Source organism: Lynx canadensis, chromosome B4 (assembly GCF_007474595.2).
Source record: "Lynx canadensis isolate LIC74 chromosome B4, mLynCan4.pri.v2, whole genome shotgun sequence".
Classification (NCBI taxonomy): domain Eukaryota; kingdom Metazoa; phylum Chordata; class Mammalia; order Carnivora; family Felidae; genus Lynx; species Lynx canadensis.
This window is the reverse complement of record NC_044309.1, coordinates 140,439,503-140,455,347: the sequence shown is the minus strand read 5'-3', so window position 1 is coordinate 140,455,347 and position 15,845 is coordinate 140,439,503. Positions and strand designations below refer to the sequence as shown.

The 15,845-nt window shown below is 61.8% G+C and overlaps 1 protein-coding gene across 6 annotated transcripts in view; it reads left to right on the top strand.

The window, feature by feature from the left end:
- BRD1 (bromodomain containing 1) overlaps positions 1–15,845 on the top strand; it is a 40,163-nt gene that overhangs the window by 16,670 nt on the left and 7,648 nt on the right. Inside the window, exons 3-8 of one of the 6 annotated variants that reach the window (XR_003970109.1) lie at positions 4,183–4,314; positions 4,537–4,665; positions 5,118–5,430; positions 7,176–7,436; positions 12,707–13,017; positions 13,100–13,204. Coding sequence is in view for 5 of the 6 variants with exons in the window: in XM_030320955.1 (XP_030176815.1) it covers positions 4,183–4,314; positions 4,537–4,665; positions 5,118–5,430; positions 7,176–7,436; positions 12,707–13,204 (1,333 nt within the window). In the remaining variant the exon portion in view is untranslated. Of the gene's footprint in view, positions 1–4,182; positions 4,315–4,536; positions 4,666–5,117; positions 5,431–7,175; positions 7,437–12,706; positions 13,205–15,845 lie in introns of all 6 variants that reach the window. The other 5 variants (XM_030320956.1, XM_030320958.1, XM_030320955.1 and 2 more) reach the window with 5 other exon arrangements.

The window sequence follows — 15,845 nt, the reverse complement described above, 5'->3', positions numbered from 1 at the left end:
CTCTGCCGTTCCTCCTTCTGGTCACGGCTGGAGACCCGGGCGAGCGTGTCCCTCTCCACCTCCCTGCCCCTGGCCTGGGGGATGGGGCCAGCCCTAGGGAGCCCGTCATCTGGACTTTTTCTGATCCTATGGTGACACAAAAAGGTGAAACACGAACATGTTTAAGTGCTCGGTTAAAAAAACTGATGGATCTTAACATCTTTTTTATACTTTTGAAAACCACAGCTAAATCGAAGATTCTGGGCCTCTGTGGGGTTGCTCTTGACCCTCTTCCAATGGGGGAAGGAAGGGTGTGCTTCTTGGGCCCGATGCCCTCCTGAGGGTGTGGTGGTCCGGGCCAGTGCCTGGTGCCTGCAGTGCCGTCCGAGTCACGTCCATGGACGGTCCCGCGTGGCTGGGGCAGAGGTGCTGGGTCGAGCATTCCAGTACACTGAAGGGGGCCCACTTAATCTGAAGTCTTGGCTACGCTGGGCGCATGTGCACGTGAGGCCCGGCTGTGCGAATGTCCCGAGGTGCACTGGGGTCGCGGACTGCTGTGGATACATCCCTTGTGTCTTAAGCGTGCTGCCCACCCTGGGGACCGTGTGCATCCCACACACGCTTGGGTCCGGGGGTCAGAATCCCCGGTTAACCTTACGTCACACCGGGGGTCTTTGTTAGTGACGGCGGCTTCGATCACATGCTGTGTGTCCCTCCTCCCTTTGGGAATGGAGTTGGTGTTCCCCTTCGGGGCTTTGTGCCCATGGGACGGGTGAGCCAGTGGAAGCGACCGGCCTGGGGATACCACGTATGAAATCAGTGTGTAGGGACAGGAAGATGAGATGTGGGAGTGTTCGCGTCCTTGGCACGAGGAACCGCGTAGATTTGAGTCTGTATGACTCCAGCGTTGACCCCCTGGAGCGCACCTGGCTTGGCCTGCGGGGTGGATTCCTGCGGGGGCGGGTTAGTGGCACGGTTGTCGGAAGCCCCCCCGTGTGGCTTGCACAGGCACCCCCGTTTGCCTCCCTCTGCTCCCAGACGGTGCTTTCCTGCGTCACCCTGTAGGGGCTGACTTCTCTGCAGGGTCCGGAACAGTAACGTCCCGCGCGGAACGTGTGGGGCTTGGTGTGATGTTCACGTGGTTTTGAAAATTCAGAAATACTTGATGTTAGGGTTTAACTTTGTATTTCCGGATGCCTGCTCTGAGCTGGGCTGTGGAGGAGGTCAGGGGCAGCCCTTCCCTCCCGTGGCTGACCTGGTGGGGGACAGATGGGCGGACGGGACGAGCTGGTTTGAGGGTGAGGTCGCTCACGTCCGGGCAGACGAGGGGCGTCAGGTTGGCCTCCCGGTGCTGCTGTGCAGGGCAGTCTTCGAGGATCCGGCCGGGCTCTTCTGGGCTGGCCTTGAGCGCAGGGTCCCTGTGGGCACCTTCCCGGGGACCTTCATGGCGACCCCCTCCAGAGCCTGTTCTCACCGTCCTGAGATCCTGGTTTGGGTGAGGGTCAGTGGGCAGGGGGAGGGCGAGGCTCCTGTCTTGTTCTCAGGCCCTGGAGCCAGCAGTGCCTCCAGCTGTCACAGGTGCGTCTCTGGTTCCTCTCTGCCGGCTTTAGGACAGCACAGTCCCCCTCCTGTGCCGGGGGCACCGCTTCTCACCACCCACCCTGCTGCTGCAGGCGTGAGGCTCAGCACTGAGACCTGGGTTCCTCTGTGCACCCTGCCTTAGGGGCAGGGAGCCCTGCCTCTTTGGGGTCTTACGTCCTTGGTAGCACCCTGGGACTCGGGTAGATGTGCTGGGGCCCTCACCCCTTGGGGCTGGCCTGGCCTGCCCCCCCCCCCCCCCCCCAGGCGTCCTCCCATTTGTCAGGTGGAAGGTGGCTAACGTGATCTTCTAGCATTCTCTTTCCTGGTAGCGTTTCGGTACCAGAAACCACTTGGCCTTTCTCCTGCTTTCTGGAGTCTTCCGGGATAGGTTTTTATGTAGGAAACAAAGATTGCTGAAGAGCAGAGTCCAGAAACTCAGGCCCTTTTATGTAGGTGAAGCCGTGCGCATTGGGGTCAGGTCCTGTGCTGCAGGCCGTCGTGTGAGGAGAGTGGCCCTCCGTGGCGGCCCTGTCGTCCCCCGTGCGGGGCATGAGTGCAGCAGGGACACGGCAGGTGGCACCCACCAGCTCTCTCCTGCTGCGTAGGGTCGCCAGGCTGAACACCCTTTCGGTTGATGTTTTCAGACTGTGCATTCAGACTAATGGACAAGGTGATTTTCAGATGCTTTTGGGAGGATTTGGTTTTCTAAATCTACTTTTTAATTTACTGACCAGCTGTTTATACAGCTGCTGTTAATGTTAACTTAATGCCTGAGATTTTTACAATTTTTTTTTTCTTAAAGTAGGCTCCAGGCCCGACGTAGGGCTTGGTGGAACCCACATCCTCAAGAAGAGACTCTGTTTCTACCAACCGAGTTAGCTAAGTGCCCTGTTCCATGCCTGACGCCTTTATTTAAAGTTTCTTTATAATCTCTACACCCAACGTGGGGCTTGAACCCACGACCCCGAGATCAAGAGTCGCACGCTCTTCTGACTGAGCCAGCCATGCACCTCCGCCTGAGACTCCAATAACGTTAAAAGAGGTTCTGTGATTCGCATCTGGCGGATGGATGGTGAGGCAGCCTCCCCCTAGGGCCAGAGAGCGCCTGGAGGGGAGGCTCCGGCCCAGCCTTCTTGTCCCCTTGCTAGCGGGGAGAGTCTTCGTAGCCTGGTTGGTCGTCGTCTGCCCACAGGCCCTGTGGTTGGGGCATCGTGTCACAGCCCCGTGCTTGTGGCCTCAGAGGCAGGTGCTCTGCGCTCGGACAAGGAGGGAGGGGCATCCAGGGGATGGAGCCCTGCCTGGTGGGTGTGCTGCTTTAGCTCTGTCTGGGTGGGGGGGACTCCGGGGGCAGAGTGGTCCAGAGAGAGCGAGAAGGGGGTTTGATGAGTGTGGAACACGCTCTGGAATCTGGTGGTGAGCACCCTGCCCGAGGCCGTGGGTGTGCATCCGTCTGCAGGAATGGTGAGGTGATGCCAGCCGAGGTGGGGACTTTCTCTCGGCCCAGGTCACACGTATGCGGTTGCAGTAGGCGCCCTGGGCTGCTGTGGCCTGGAGGCCCCAGGCAGCTGTTGGAAGCCCGCAAGGGGACAGATGGGAGTGTCTAAGTGGAGCTGAGGTTGGGGGGCAGGTGGAGGGGTGCCCTCGCCACGCCCCGACCACCTCTTCCTCCGCCGTCTGCGCCGGGCCTGCCCGAGAGCTGTGATCGGGCAGAGGGGTGCCTTCAGCTGAGGCGCAGACCGAGAGGGGTCTCAGCTCCTGGCACGTGGTGGTGCTAGCCGTGTGCCGCAGTGGAAGGTGGGGTCTGTAGGTGAGGACAGGAGGCCGCCGCAGGAGCAGACGGTGGCCCCTCGGCCTGGGCAGCCCTCGAGGGACAGGGAGGGAAGGGTGGGCTGCGTGGGAGCCTGGAGGAGGGCGCGGCGCCGGGCCAGGCAGTGAGGGACACTTGGATGGGAGCACGGGGGGCCTTGGTTGTAACTTTCTGGAGGTGGAGTGTCCCCCAGCCCCCCGTGCGGGGAAGTCCTCTCTGGCCGTCACGGGGACATCCTCGGCTGCCACGGGCCTGCTCACTGGTGGCCCTGTCTGGTGTCGTAGCCCGAGCGTTTCTTCCTGGCGCTGCGGTCGGAGGTGCGCCGGGCAGGGCTGCCGTCGGTGTGCTGTCCGCCGCCTTCCGCCTCTTTGCGTTTTGGAGGTGGCGTTTCTGTGTTTGAAGACGCCGGAGTAGGCAGGGTCGTCTGAGGTCGGTGGCACGTGTGCCCCTCCAAGGAAGCACCGAGTGGCGACCACGGGCCGCCGGTTTCAGAGCCGTTGGGCGTGGGTGCGTGACGCGGGCGTTGGGCAGGGCGCCCCCCCACTCCCCTGCAGCAGTCTCGGCCGCGGGCTTTGCTCCCCGGGCTGCCCCGGCCACTCCCGATTTCCCATGACCCCTGCTCCGGTGCCGGGGTCGGGATGCCTGTGTCCGCGCGTGCGCGGGGCCGGCAAACGCCCCTTTGGCACGCGGAGACCCCGTGGCGCTCCGCGGGGCGAGTCCGCGCTGGGTGGGCGCCCCGGCCGGCTCGCGGGGCCGGCGCGGTCCGTGGCTCCCCCTGGGAGGGTCTGAGGCCGACTTCCAATTAATTTCCTCAGAGAGAAAATGACGAGGAGATTCAAGCTGCCAAAGAGAAGCTGAAGTACTGGCAGCGGCTGCGGCACGACCTGGAGCGCGCGCGGCTGCTGATCGAGCTCCTGCGCAAGCGGGAGAAGCTCAAGCGGGAGCAGGTGAGGCCCGGCGCCCCTCGGAGGGTCCCCCCGGGCAGCGTGAGGGCTTCCGGGCGGCGGGACGAGGGGGGACGACGTCGGCCCCCAGCCTGGAGGGGGCCGGGGGCGGGGGCGCCGCGTGGGGTGCGCCTGGGGAGAGGCCGCGGTGGGGGGTGGGGGCGCGGCCTTCCCGGGCGGGCGGTGCGGGGAGCGCGACCGCGTGACCCAGGGCCGTGTTCGCAGGTGAAGGTGGAGCAGATGGCCCTGGAGCTGCGGCTGACGCCGCTCACGGTGCTGCTGCGCTCCGTGCTGGACCAGCTGCAGGAGAAGGACCCGGCTCGGATATTCGCCCAGCCGGTGAGCCTGAAGGAGGTGGGTGTTCACGCGCTGGCGTCGCGGTCGCCCCGCGGCTTCTCCGGTACCCGTTCCCTGGGTAGCGCGTAAGCCTGCTCAGCTGCTAGGCGTCGGTTCCTCCTGGACGCGCTCTTTAAGTTCTGTCTCGTTAAGGTAGTGAAAACGAGAGGTGAGAGTTGCCTCTCAGCGAGCAGCCGAGCAGCAGTCGGTTGGCGGCTGTCCGCCCAGATGAGCGCACCGGTTGCCGTGTGTTGGGTTTAAGGAGCTTGAGTGAGCGGGGGGCCCCTGGCGGGACGTGGGGTGTATATGTGGCGCGTGTCGGCGCCGCCCCCGGGGGTGCGAGAGTCCTCAGGGCCGTGCGCGTGTGCGTGCGGGTGTCTCGTGTGTTATGTGGCGGGTGTGTTGCTTATGTAGGATGAATAAGCGTCCTTCTTTGTTTGTAAACGATTATTTTTCCTCCCTGAAATTAGGTGCCAGATTATTTGGATCACATTAAACATCCCATGGACTTTGCCACAATGAGGAAACGGTTAGAAGCTCAAGGGTATAGACACCTCACTGAGTTTGAGGAGGATTTTAATCTCATTGTAGATAACTGCATGAAGTACAATGCCAAGGACACGGTGTTTTATAGAGCCGCCGTGAGGCTGCGCGATCAGGGCGGTGTTGTTCTGAGGCAGGCCAGGCGCCAGGCCGACAGCATCGGCTTCGAGGAGGCCTCGGGGATGCACCTGCCTGAGCGGCCTGCTGCGGCCCCTCGGCGGCCTTTCTCCTGGGAAGACGGTAAGCACCAGCCCCGGGCGCGGGCGCAGGCGGGAGAGTGTCCTTCCCCGCAGGCTGTGTCCGCGAGGCCCGGCGGGGCTAGCGCGCGGGCCGCACGCGTACTGCACGTTTGCTAGTAGCCTTGTGAGGAGGGGAAGGAATTGACCTCCTAGACGTGTTTTTAACCCAGCGCTCCTGAAGCACCGTGCTTTTGGCACACCGTCCACGTGAAAATTGCCGAGCATATTTTTCACGGGCGTTTACTTTTTCTTTACCACGTGCTGTGTATTTTGCACGCCTGGCACGTTTCTGTTCCGAGCGGGCACGTTTCAGGAGCCTAGAGGGAACCGTGTGGGCAGTGGGGACAGCCGAGGTCTGCCTGCTACAGGCCGAGAAGCGGGTCAGCTGGGGTTTGCACCCTGGGCGGGCCCCGGTCTGCTTCCGAGGATGCCTGTGGCTGAGGAAAGGCCTCAGGAGTGGCCGTGTGCCGAGCCCGCTGCACTCCGGCCGTGCGGGCTTCCGAGCGCGGCGTGTGCCCCGGGTGCGGCACGGTGGTCTGTCTGTTCACTTGTTCCCGTCCTTGGGGACGGGGGCTGGTCCCTGTGCCTTCCCTGGCCACCACGCTGCAGCCGCTAGGCCACCTCCCTGGAATAAGAAGGGGCTCGCGGGCTGCCGCGGATCGGGTCTTTGAGGAGACGGGCGAGTGGGTGATTGGTGTTTCCTCAGCATAAGTCTGACAGTCAGGTTTTCGCTGGGGGTAAGTTCACGGCTGAGAAGTCCTAACGTGCCTCCTCGGCGTTCGTGCGGGGAGATGGCCGAGCTGGCAGGATGCACGGCACATCCAGCCTGCTTGGGCAGCGGCCGATTTCACGCCGTGCCGACGCCCACAGGCCAGGCCGTTACCTTTAGGGCTTCAGAGGACGTGATTTTTGGTTATGTGAATGGTCTTGAGGCTCTGTCATTTGTGAAGTGGTGCTGGACACAGCAGGGCCGCAAGCCGGCCTGTTGCGCTTCAGGCTTCCTTACCTATTTATTTCACGGTACCGGTGTCTCGTTACTTCGTGAAAAGCACAGATGTTTTAGCAAACGCTTGTTTGTGGAGGAAGGTGCCGCTTGCTCCTGGTGGTTGTGCCGTGGCTTCTGTCTCCCTCTTGCTCCCTGTTTTATCTTAGATCTAAAGAGTGGTTTCTTTCTTGGCCACCTTTCACTGATCTAAGGTAATTTTGTGCTTCATAAGTTTTGTCGTTTTGTTGAAACCAAGAACCCTAGGGATTTTTGTAGTAAACGTGCCCGAAATGGAAAACTACCAGCGTATGGCGTGGCCCAGTTTTAGTAGAGCCACACGGCGGTCTGGGTCCAGAGGTGAGCTCAGACGGGAGCTGTGGTGGCCAAACAGCGTCTGCACGGGTGGCCCCGGGCTTGTGGTCAGCAGAGCCCGCCTCCCTCTGGGGCGGCCCTGGTGGGGCTCTTCCACCGGTCTTCACCAGAGAGCGTGGTTCGGGCGCGCGCCGGGAGAGGCGCTAGCCCTCCTTCCGCGCACTGTGTCCCTGTGTGCCTGGCCAGCCAGCCACAGGCGTACGAGCTTTCCTCCAGGGGAGTCCGGACAGCCACGGGGTGAAAGCTGGTCTCCCTGTGGCAGTGCCCGTCGCGGGTTTGGAGTGAGCGTGGAGGGGCTTGTGGGGCTCCCGCGGGCGGGGCCTGTGCTGGCGAGGTGGTCTCGGGGGGCACCGGTAGCCGGTGACTGACGGGGTGTCCTTCGACTTCAGTGGACAGGTTGCTGAACCCAGCCAACAGGGCCCACATGGTCCTAGAGGAGCAGCTAAGGGAGCTGCTGGACAAGCTGGACCTCACGTGCGCCATGAAGTCCAGCGGGTCTCGGAGCAAGCGGGCCAAGCTCCTGAAAAAGGAGATCGCGGTCCTTCGGAACAAGCTGAGCCAGCAGCACAGCCAGCCCCCGCCCGCGGAATCAGGTATTGGAAGCTTTGAAGAGGAAAGTGCTCAGCTGGGGCAGGAGACGGGGGAGGAAGGTAAGCACACGCTCAGTGTCCGTCCCTCCCTGCCCGGGGTCCCCACCGGGCTGGTTTCCTGTCACAGTCGGTGCCACCGTGCTGCATCTCGGCCTTTAGGTGGTCACAAAGTTGAAGACCCAGAATAAGCCCTCTTTTTCCAACTTGTTGCTGAAAAACTATTTAAAAACAGTGGTTTAGGCCTCTCACGCCTCCCAGAATGGTTGTAGGGTAGACGTGGCTTCTGTGACAAGAGTGATGGCTGTTTTTGTGGGTCGTAGCAGCTCCCGAGAGGGCCGTGATGCCACTGTCACGTGAATCCTCCCCTCTGACGTCCAAAGGGTGGAAGGTGACGCACACGCCGTCGCCAGGGAGCGGGGAGCTGACCTGGAGCTGCCTGGTGGGCCTCCGACGTGTCACACACACAGCGGAGACAGCTGGCGACCTTAACTGGGGCGTACGTCCGGGAGAGGAGCTGGACACTGGGGACGGGTCCGTGGATAGGAAGTAGTTGGGAAGAAGCGCATCCCCCCGGTGCTAACGTGAACCTCCGCGCAGGTGGCTGTAGGTGGCGGGCCTTGTGCTCGGGACACGCGCTGTCAGTGGTTTGAGCACCTGGAACCTGGTGGAACCTGGTAGAAGCAGCTCCTCGCTGTTCTGCGCTCTCCTGATCTTAGAGTCCGCCCCGTTCGGTGTCCCGGAAGGGAAGGCGCAGTGAGACTCTCACACCGCGCTGCTGGCGGTTCGGCTCAGAGTCCGAGCTTTCTCTCGGCGTGTCCAAACTCGGACCGCAAGAGCGGCGGGACAGGCGCACGAAGTTGTTCTAGTTGGCTCGTTGGAAAAGCGCTTACGCGGGCCGTGGGCGTCTGTCGGCGGGGGCGGCCCCGCGTGCAGCCAGTCCCAGGAGGGGGCCGTTGGTGATGACCTTCTGTCCCCCTGAACCTGACACGGTCCCCCTGAACCTGACACGGTCTCCCTGTGGCGCTGCCCCGCGGGGCGGCTCCAGCCCTCGAGCTCCTCTTTCTCCTGGAAGTGGCTGCTTGTGCGCACAGCTGAGACTCGTGCAGCTTCCCCTCACACCAGGCCTGGTTTGTTTCCGCTCACAGGGCCTTGGCCTGGGCCCCCCGAGTGACAGATGCAGGCTCTCGGTCTTCCCTTGTGGGGGACGAGAGGAGGGGCCGCGTTCTTCGCCGGGGAAGGAAGGACAGGTCTGAGCACTTGCTCGCAGGGGCTTTGCTCCCCGCCCCCCCACCCCTTTGGCACCCACATTGCCCTTGGGGGTCAGGGCAGCCCCAGTCATTAGGCCTGGAGTGGGGTGTGTGTCTTCCTCCCTTCTGTCCAGCCCCCTCCCGCTGCCCGAGCAGGCGCTCTGGCTGAGCTGCTCTTTTGCTCTTCGTGGAAAAACCACTCTTTGCACGTTACTTGCCCTGAAAAGAGTGAGTTGGGGGAAAGCTTGTCGACTGGTCGTTCACGGTCATCGGGAGGGCTGGTCTGGACACGGTGTCTTCCCCAGTCGTCCGGCCGTCTCGGTGCACGGCTCAGGGTCCCCACCGGGTGGGCGCCGCCCACTGCAGCCCACGTTTGCTGCTCTGTGGTGCCGGGGTCATTCTGAAGGAAGACGGCGGTGAGGTCTAACAAAAGACGGCCTGGAATCCGTGTGGAGCATCAGGTCTCTTGTTAAAAGTTCGTAAACACGCAGAAAGGGTGTCTCCCTCGTGGCTGGGGGGACGGGTGCTGGGGAGGACGAGGCCGCCTTCAGGGAGGCCCTGAGGAAGCAGCAGGGCCTCTGGATGGGGGTGGGGGGGGTCCTCCCGCGGAAGTTGGAGAAGACGGGCAGGGCAGACACCGTGAGCGGGGGTAGAGGGCAGCTCGCCATCCTTCCCGTGAGGCCAGAAACAAGCGTCTTCCGAGAGACCAGGTGCGGGACGTCGGTGGCATCCACACACCTCAGGACGCGGTCTCCGTCGTAACTGGGCGGGGGGCGTCACCCTGCCGGTAGCCCTTTCTTCCCCCCCCCCCCCCCCCCCCCCCGTTTTGGGGCCAGGGCCCCGGCCTCGGCTCTCCGTGCCGATGGCGCAGCTGGGTGGGCCCCGTCACCGCCGCAGGCCCCGTCAAGGCGCCGGTGGGCTCATGAGCTGCTCGGGGCGCTTGGCCCGCTTCTACCCGGAGTCTGGTTCCAGGTGACTGGCTGGGTGCAGAGCAGTGAAGACAGCGGCTTTGGGAGGACGAGCTGTGGGCTGGCAGGGCTCAGGGCGCTGTCACCGAGCCGCCGACTGGGGCTCTCGTGTCCCGTCACTGGGATCTAGGCCATACTTTGAGCTCTGTCCTCACGGGTCAAGGCCGTGCCTTTCTCTCTTCCTGAAGGCGCAGCCGGGGTTCCGCTCGGCCGCGGGGTTGCGCTTTGCCGGGCCCTGCTTTCCCTACACGAGTGACACCGGAGCGTGCGAGGGCCCCGTCACGTTTACGAGAGGTCTCCCTTGGTCTGCGGTGTTGTGTCTTTCGCTTTCTCCCTCTGGGATCGCGAGCGGAGGAAGCCCGAGGCAGGGGTGCTGGTCAGACGGCGCGCGGTTGTGGGTCGGAAGCGGCCGATGCTTCACACCGGAGTCTTCCCGAGCTTCCCGTAGCTTCGATGCAGACGCGTTTGGTCGGTGTTGCCGGGGAACAGCTGGTCTTGCAGACGTAACTGCGTTTTTGCTGATTTTTCCGGAGCAGTTAGTTTCAAGTAGGCGTCCTGAACGGGGAGCCGTTGTGTTGTGAATGAGTGGTTGCTTAGGTTTACAAACGGAGAGGTGGATAGAGTTCATTCTGGAAGGTAATTGAGCTTTTCTCAGATGCAGTAAGAGGATACAATTCTTAGCAGCCCGTGAGCTTTCACGAGAACGTTCGTATTTGTTATTTTTTCAAAAGTTTGTTTATTCATTTTGAGAGAGAGCACGAGAGAGAGAGAATCTCAGCACAGAGCCTGACACAGGGCTCCAATTCACAAACCGGGACCTCATGGCCTGAACTGAAATCAAGAGTCGGACGCTTACCTGACTGAGCACCCCCCCAGGTGCCCCACGTTCGTATTTGTTACGAACTCCAGTATGGTTTCTGCTCAGGGTCCTGACTGGGATGCCGCCTCTGAAGGGCCGGGCAGCGCAGGGTGTTGGCTGATGGGGTGCCGTGGGGTTCACCAGGCACCGGTGCTGCCTTCTGTCTCACCGTACAGATGAGGAAAGTGAGGCTCAGGGGCTCAGCGACCCGCCTGGGTCTCGCAGCTGGAGGTGGCGGTGTTTGTACCTGGTCATCTGAGTAGCGCTTGACCCCGGCCCCCTCTGCCTGCCCCATTCATACCCCAGAGATGCTTCCAGTGAGCTGCCCAGGCTGACCGCAGAGCAGGGACGATGGACAAGCAGAGTGGTCATGGCTGTGCCCCAGGCTGCCTTTGGGTAGAAGGAGGGGTAGGGAGGCCCTTCTGATGAGGCCTCGACCTTTGCTCCTGGCGAGGGACGCAAGGGCAGGAGAACGCCGAGTATGGGCCTAGCATGAGAGGCTGGAGAAGGTGTGGGTGACCTCGGCGGTCCAGGGCCCCTGTGTGCCTGGCAGGGACGTGGGCACTTGGGGCGGTGCTCCCCAGGCAGGAGCAGGCAGGCCGGGGGCCTGAGCCAGGATGGGAGTCCCAACTGGTAGCGTGGAGATGGCTCGTGAAGAGGGGCCCGGAGAGCCTGGCGAGGGATGACGCTCCCTCGGCCTCTAGCGGTCACCGCCTGGTGTCGCCGAGGCCGTCGGCCGCAGGGAGGGGGCAGGCGCTCTGGTGCAGGGTCAGGACGGGGCCTGGTGTGCGGGCCCCAGGAGGGGCTGGAGGCGGGGACGGGAGGTGGCGGGTGAGCCGAGGCAGTGCGTGGGGAAGGGGTGGCCGAGGCTCCTCGCGAGAGTGCCCCCCCTGGCCCCCGGTTGTGGGAGCAGCTTTCCGGGAGCAGCTCTTTGTGCCCTGCGGGTCCCGTTTGCTCAGCGCCCCCTGCGGGTGGGGGGTTTGTAAATACTGTTTGCCTAAACCTGTTGGTGACTTTGAAGTGATGAGCAGGAAGGCTCTCACTCTGCGCCAGCGTGCCTCGCGGTTTGCTGGGCAGCGGTGCGGCCACGGACCCTTTATACGGCTTTCTGCTGAGGACATGCTCCCGTGGTGTTTGGGTCACCTGTGACGTGCCCGGCAAGCTTCGAGTGGCCCCGCAGGGCTGAGGCACCTGTCACATTGTTAGGGGAAGATTCTCAAAACGTTTGCTCTGAGACGGAAGCGGAACCTTAGTAGCTTCCCGTTTTCAGGATGACTGGATTGGATGTACTGACTTGTATTTTTTCAAGTGGCCTTGGGGCAGTTTGCAGGTTCAATGAAATAAAAACTATATCTAGTGATAATATATCCACTTAGGTCGTATGAATTGTTATTCTTGGCTGTAGGTCACGTGTCTTGTAGCCCCAGGCAGCGGCTGGTCCTAGAGGCTGTGCCCTTGCTGGCCAGCCTGCCTCGCCGCCGCCGGAGGGCCTCCTCTCCGGGCCCTGGTGGCCAGCAGACCGACCTCCCAGGGCCAGGTGACGAAGTCGTGTTCCCTGGGCTTTTCAGGCTTCTTGTTTTTATGTCAGTAGCGTCAAGAAGCCTTTTAAATGAGGCTAAAATAGTCACCTTCCAAAGACTTTTTAAAGTCAGTTCTAGAAACACTGCCTAGAGTAGAACATTGCAGAACGTGGCATAGAGGGTGAAGGATCTGGAGAGCTGAGGGGGGTTTTCCTGCTTCCCTGAGCCGTTCACAGCCACTCGCCACTCATCAGATGGGTTTATCATCGACTTAGGACACCCTGGTCAGAAATCACACGGACACGCTCGTGTCCTCCTGTTTGCTGACCGCGTGACCCAGGTCAGGACTGTGTGGGAAGGCCGCGTTAGACTCCCTAGTTGAGTGAACTGTTTTTCTTCCTCAAGGTAAGTGAATCGTTGGTCGCAGAAATTGTCATGAACTCGAATGATGTGTTACTGTCGACATATGTGAAGGAGTCGTTCGCAGTTGTTTTCAGAGAGGAACTTTCTACACCTGCGCACCCGGACCCGGGGCGCCAGGCCACCTCAGTCTTTGGTGTTAGGGAAGCGCACACAGTGTGACCCGACGGGCCCTTCACTGCTTGCAGACAGTATGTGTGATGCTTTGTTTCCTAATTGAATTAGTGTTTTGGTGGACTTCACATTTGTAGTAAGTTTTATAATAGATTTTATAATTATCAGTTTTCAAAAATCACTTTATTTATAATTTTTTCAGGAGATAAATCTCCCCCTAAACTTGAACCATCAGATGCATTACCTCTTCCTTCAAACTCGGAGACTAATTCAGAACCACCAACCCTCAAACCAGTAGAACTGAACCCAGAGCAGAGTAAACTATTCAAAAGAGTCACATTTGATAATGAATCACATAGCACTTGCACTCAGAGCGCACTGGTAATCGGACACCCTCCAGAGCCCACCCTCGCCAGTAGTGGCGATGCGCCGGCGGCGGCGGCCTCCGCGGTGGCGGAGCCATCAAGCGATGTAAACAGACGCACTTCTGTTCTCTTCTGCAAATCGAAAAGTGTAAGCCCCCCAAAGTCTGCCAAGAACACTGAAACCCAGCCAACTTCTCCTCAGCTAGGGACCAAAACCTTTTTGTCTGTAGTCCTTCCGAGGTTGGAGACTCTTCTGCAGCCAAGAAAAAGGTCGCGGAGCACCTGCGGCGACTCCGAGGTGGAGGAGGGGTCCCCGGGAAAGCGCCTGGACACAGGTAAATGCCACGGAGCGCCACGGCGCCGCCTTCTCTCCCCCAGGGTGTCGCGGAGCGGCTGGGTCCTCGTTCTCAGCCGACCGTCCAGGGGCCTCTTTATCCCCAGACGAGAAGCCAGACGCCGCAGCGTCCTCCAGGGTGGCGCCGTCACGGGATGGCCGGCCCGGCGTGGTCGCGTTGCACGCCCCGTGCACCCCGGGAACCCGATGGTGCGTGCGCGGCGGCGTCTGGCTTATGGAGCCCGCCCGGAGGGACGTGCGCGGGGGGTGCCGGTGGCGCGCGCCCGGGGCTGCGAGGGGCCTGCCCGTGGGCTCCAGGTGCCCCTTTGGGCGGTTGCTCAAAGCACGTGGTGACGTTTCTCACTGTTCTGTGGCTCTGTGGGCGCGTGTAGGGAGAGGACCGCTGTCTGCGGAAATGACGCGAGGTCGCGTCACTGCTGAGCTTTTGTAACTTAAATCTGTCGAATTCACCGGGAGGTTCCCACTCACGTGCTGCGGTAGTGGCTCTTTCGGGGTCTCCCCTGTGCTGGGTTTGAGGGAGGCGGCCTTTGTTCTGGCACAGCCTCCGTGTCCCCTCCAGATGAAAGCCGAGGAGGCCCCGCCAGTTCCGCTACACCGCTGTCACCCTTGCGTCGTGCGGGGACGCTGGCTGTGCCTCTGACGCCTCTTCCCGGAGGTGGGACTGGACGTGCCTGTCCTCTGGGCTCTCGCCGCGGACCGAGGCCTGGGGTGCGTGCTGGTCCACCCGTCGCATCGAGACGCGGGAGCGCCTTTGGCCGCCCTAGCGTCAGCGTGGTTTCCGGTGCGGGCGAGGGGTCGCGCTTCCTACTCCGTGGTGCACGGTTGAGTTCTTTTTGTTGCCCAAGTGATGGTTTATAAATTCTATCTTGATTGCATCTTTAACTAATTTTATAGAAATTCTGTGTTCACGTGCTTGTATTTTTGGATGGGTGGATACCAAGCCGGTCCTTTGAAAATAATTTGTCAAAGCCTGTTTTGTTTCTGAGCAACGTGCGGCCGCGCGGGGGTTTCGTGGACGGCGGACGGAGCTCGTCTCCCGCGTGCGGTGCGGTGCGGTGCCCTGCGGTGCGGGGGGGGCACTGGGGTCCGGTCGTGGCGCGAGGAGGCGAGCCGGGAGCGCGCCGGGCCCGGGGCTGAGCTGCCGGATCGGGCGCGCCGTCGGGGGAGTGGTCCGCGGGGGCCCCGCGGCCGCCCTCGTGTGCCGGGGCGGGTCCCGCTGCGGCCGCGCGGCCGGGGGCTTCGCGGGCACCGGCGCGGAGCGCCCCTCCTTCCGCCGGCCGGCCTCTGAGCGGGGCCCCGCAGGTTTCTGGCGCTGCCGCGGCTCCCGCAGGAGCGTCCGCGAGCCGGCCGCGGTCCGGAGCCTGACTGACACGGGGGTGTTTGCTTTCTTGTTCCAGACTGGCAGTAGATACGGGATGAGCCCTGTCGCCCTCCCGTGCGGCCCGGGAGTCTTAGTAGCACTAGGACCTGCTCCGCACGCGGGCCTGACGCTGCGCATCCGGCTCCCATTTCTGGCTCCACCTCACCTCCGCCTCCGCGCTCTCTGCGCGCCCCGGATCGCTCGCTCCGAGCGGCGCTCTCCGCCATCTGAGGACTCGAACTGTTCTGAACCTTGTGATTTTTCCAAAGATTCGTCCGTGCGCTCTGCCTTGTAGGGGTCCTTCTGGCGTCCCACAGCACGCCGCAAGATTTCCGAGTTAGAGTGAACACAGACCCCTTCGTTTGGAGACACTCGGCCCCCCGGGGGCTCCCTGCTCTCGAGCCGCGGGCGGCACCGCGGGCCGGGCTTAGAGCCCCCGACTCCGCTCGTCCGGTGCCACCTCGCCTGGGGCCTGCGCTCCGTCCCCTGCTTCCTTCTTCCCTGACGCTTCTGTGATTCCCAGAACGGGCTTCCGGGCCGGCACTTCCCTGCTTCTGGTCTCTGCTCCTGAGACTCCTGCTGCGTGCACGTGGTGTGTGCGTGCGTGGCAGAGACAGAGAGAGGGACAGAGTCAAGGAGAGAGAGACACTGAGGGACAAGGAGAGAGACAGAGACAAGAAGAGACGGACGAGGAGACAGGGAGAGACACAGAGACAAAAGACAGTCAAAGAAACACAGAGACAGAGGGAGAGAGACAGAGACAAGGAGAGACAGACAGTCCAGGAGAGAGACACAGAGACAGAGACGCAGAGAGACCGAGAGGGAGTCGCGTTCCTCCTCGGCTGCTCAGGGCGGCGCCCCCGGTCAGACTAAATGGCTTTTTCGCTGTTTTCCAGGTTCTCACTCTCACTACTAACACGCTGGGTAGCTCACTCTTTGGATCCTAATTACTTTCTCTTGTTCACCTCGGACGGAGTTCTGCTAAGCGGTCATTTTGGAACGCAGAAAGATCGCTGCGCCCTTGTGTGTCACTTAACTCTTGTGGAGGAGCTGGAAGCATCCGTTCAGCCTTTTTCCAAACAAAAGCCCAAACACCAACACGTGGAGGAGATGTGCCCCACCCTGCCCACCCCCTCCTGTAAGTCCGAGCCGGACGCCCCGGGAGGAGCCGCCCGGTGCCCCTCCTGGAGCTGGCTGCAGCTGGCAGGGACGCCTCCCTGCCCGTCCCGGCCCCGTGGGTAGGTGTGAACGATGCCAAGGG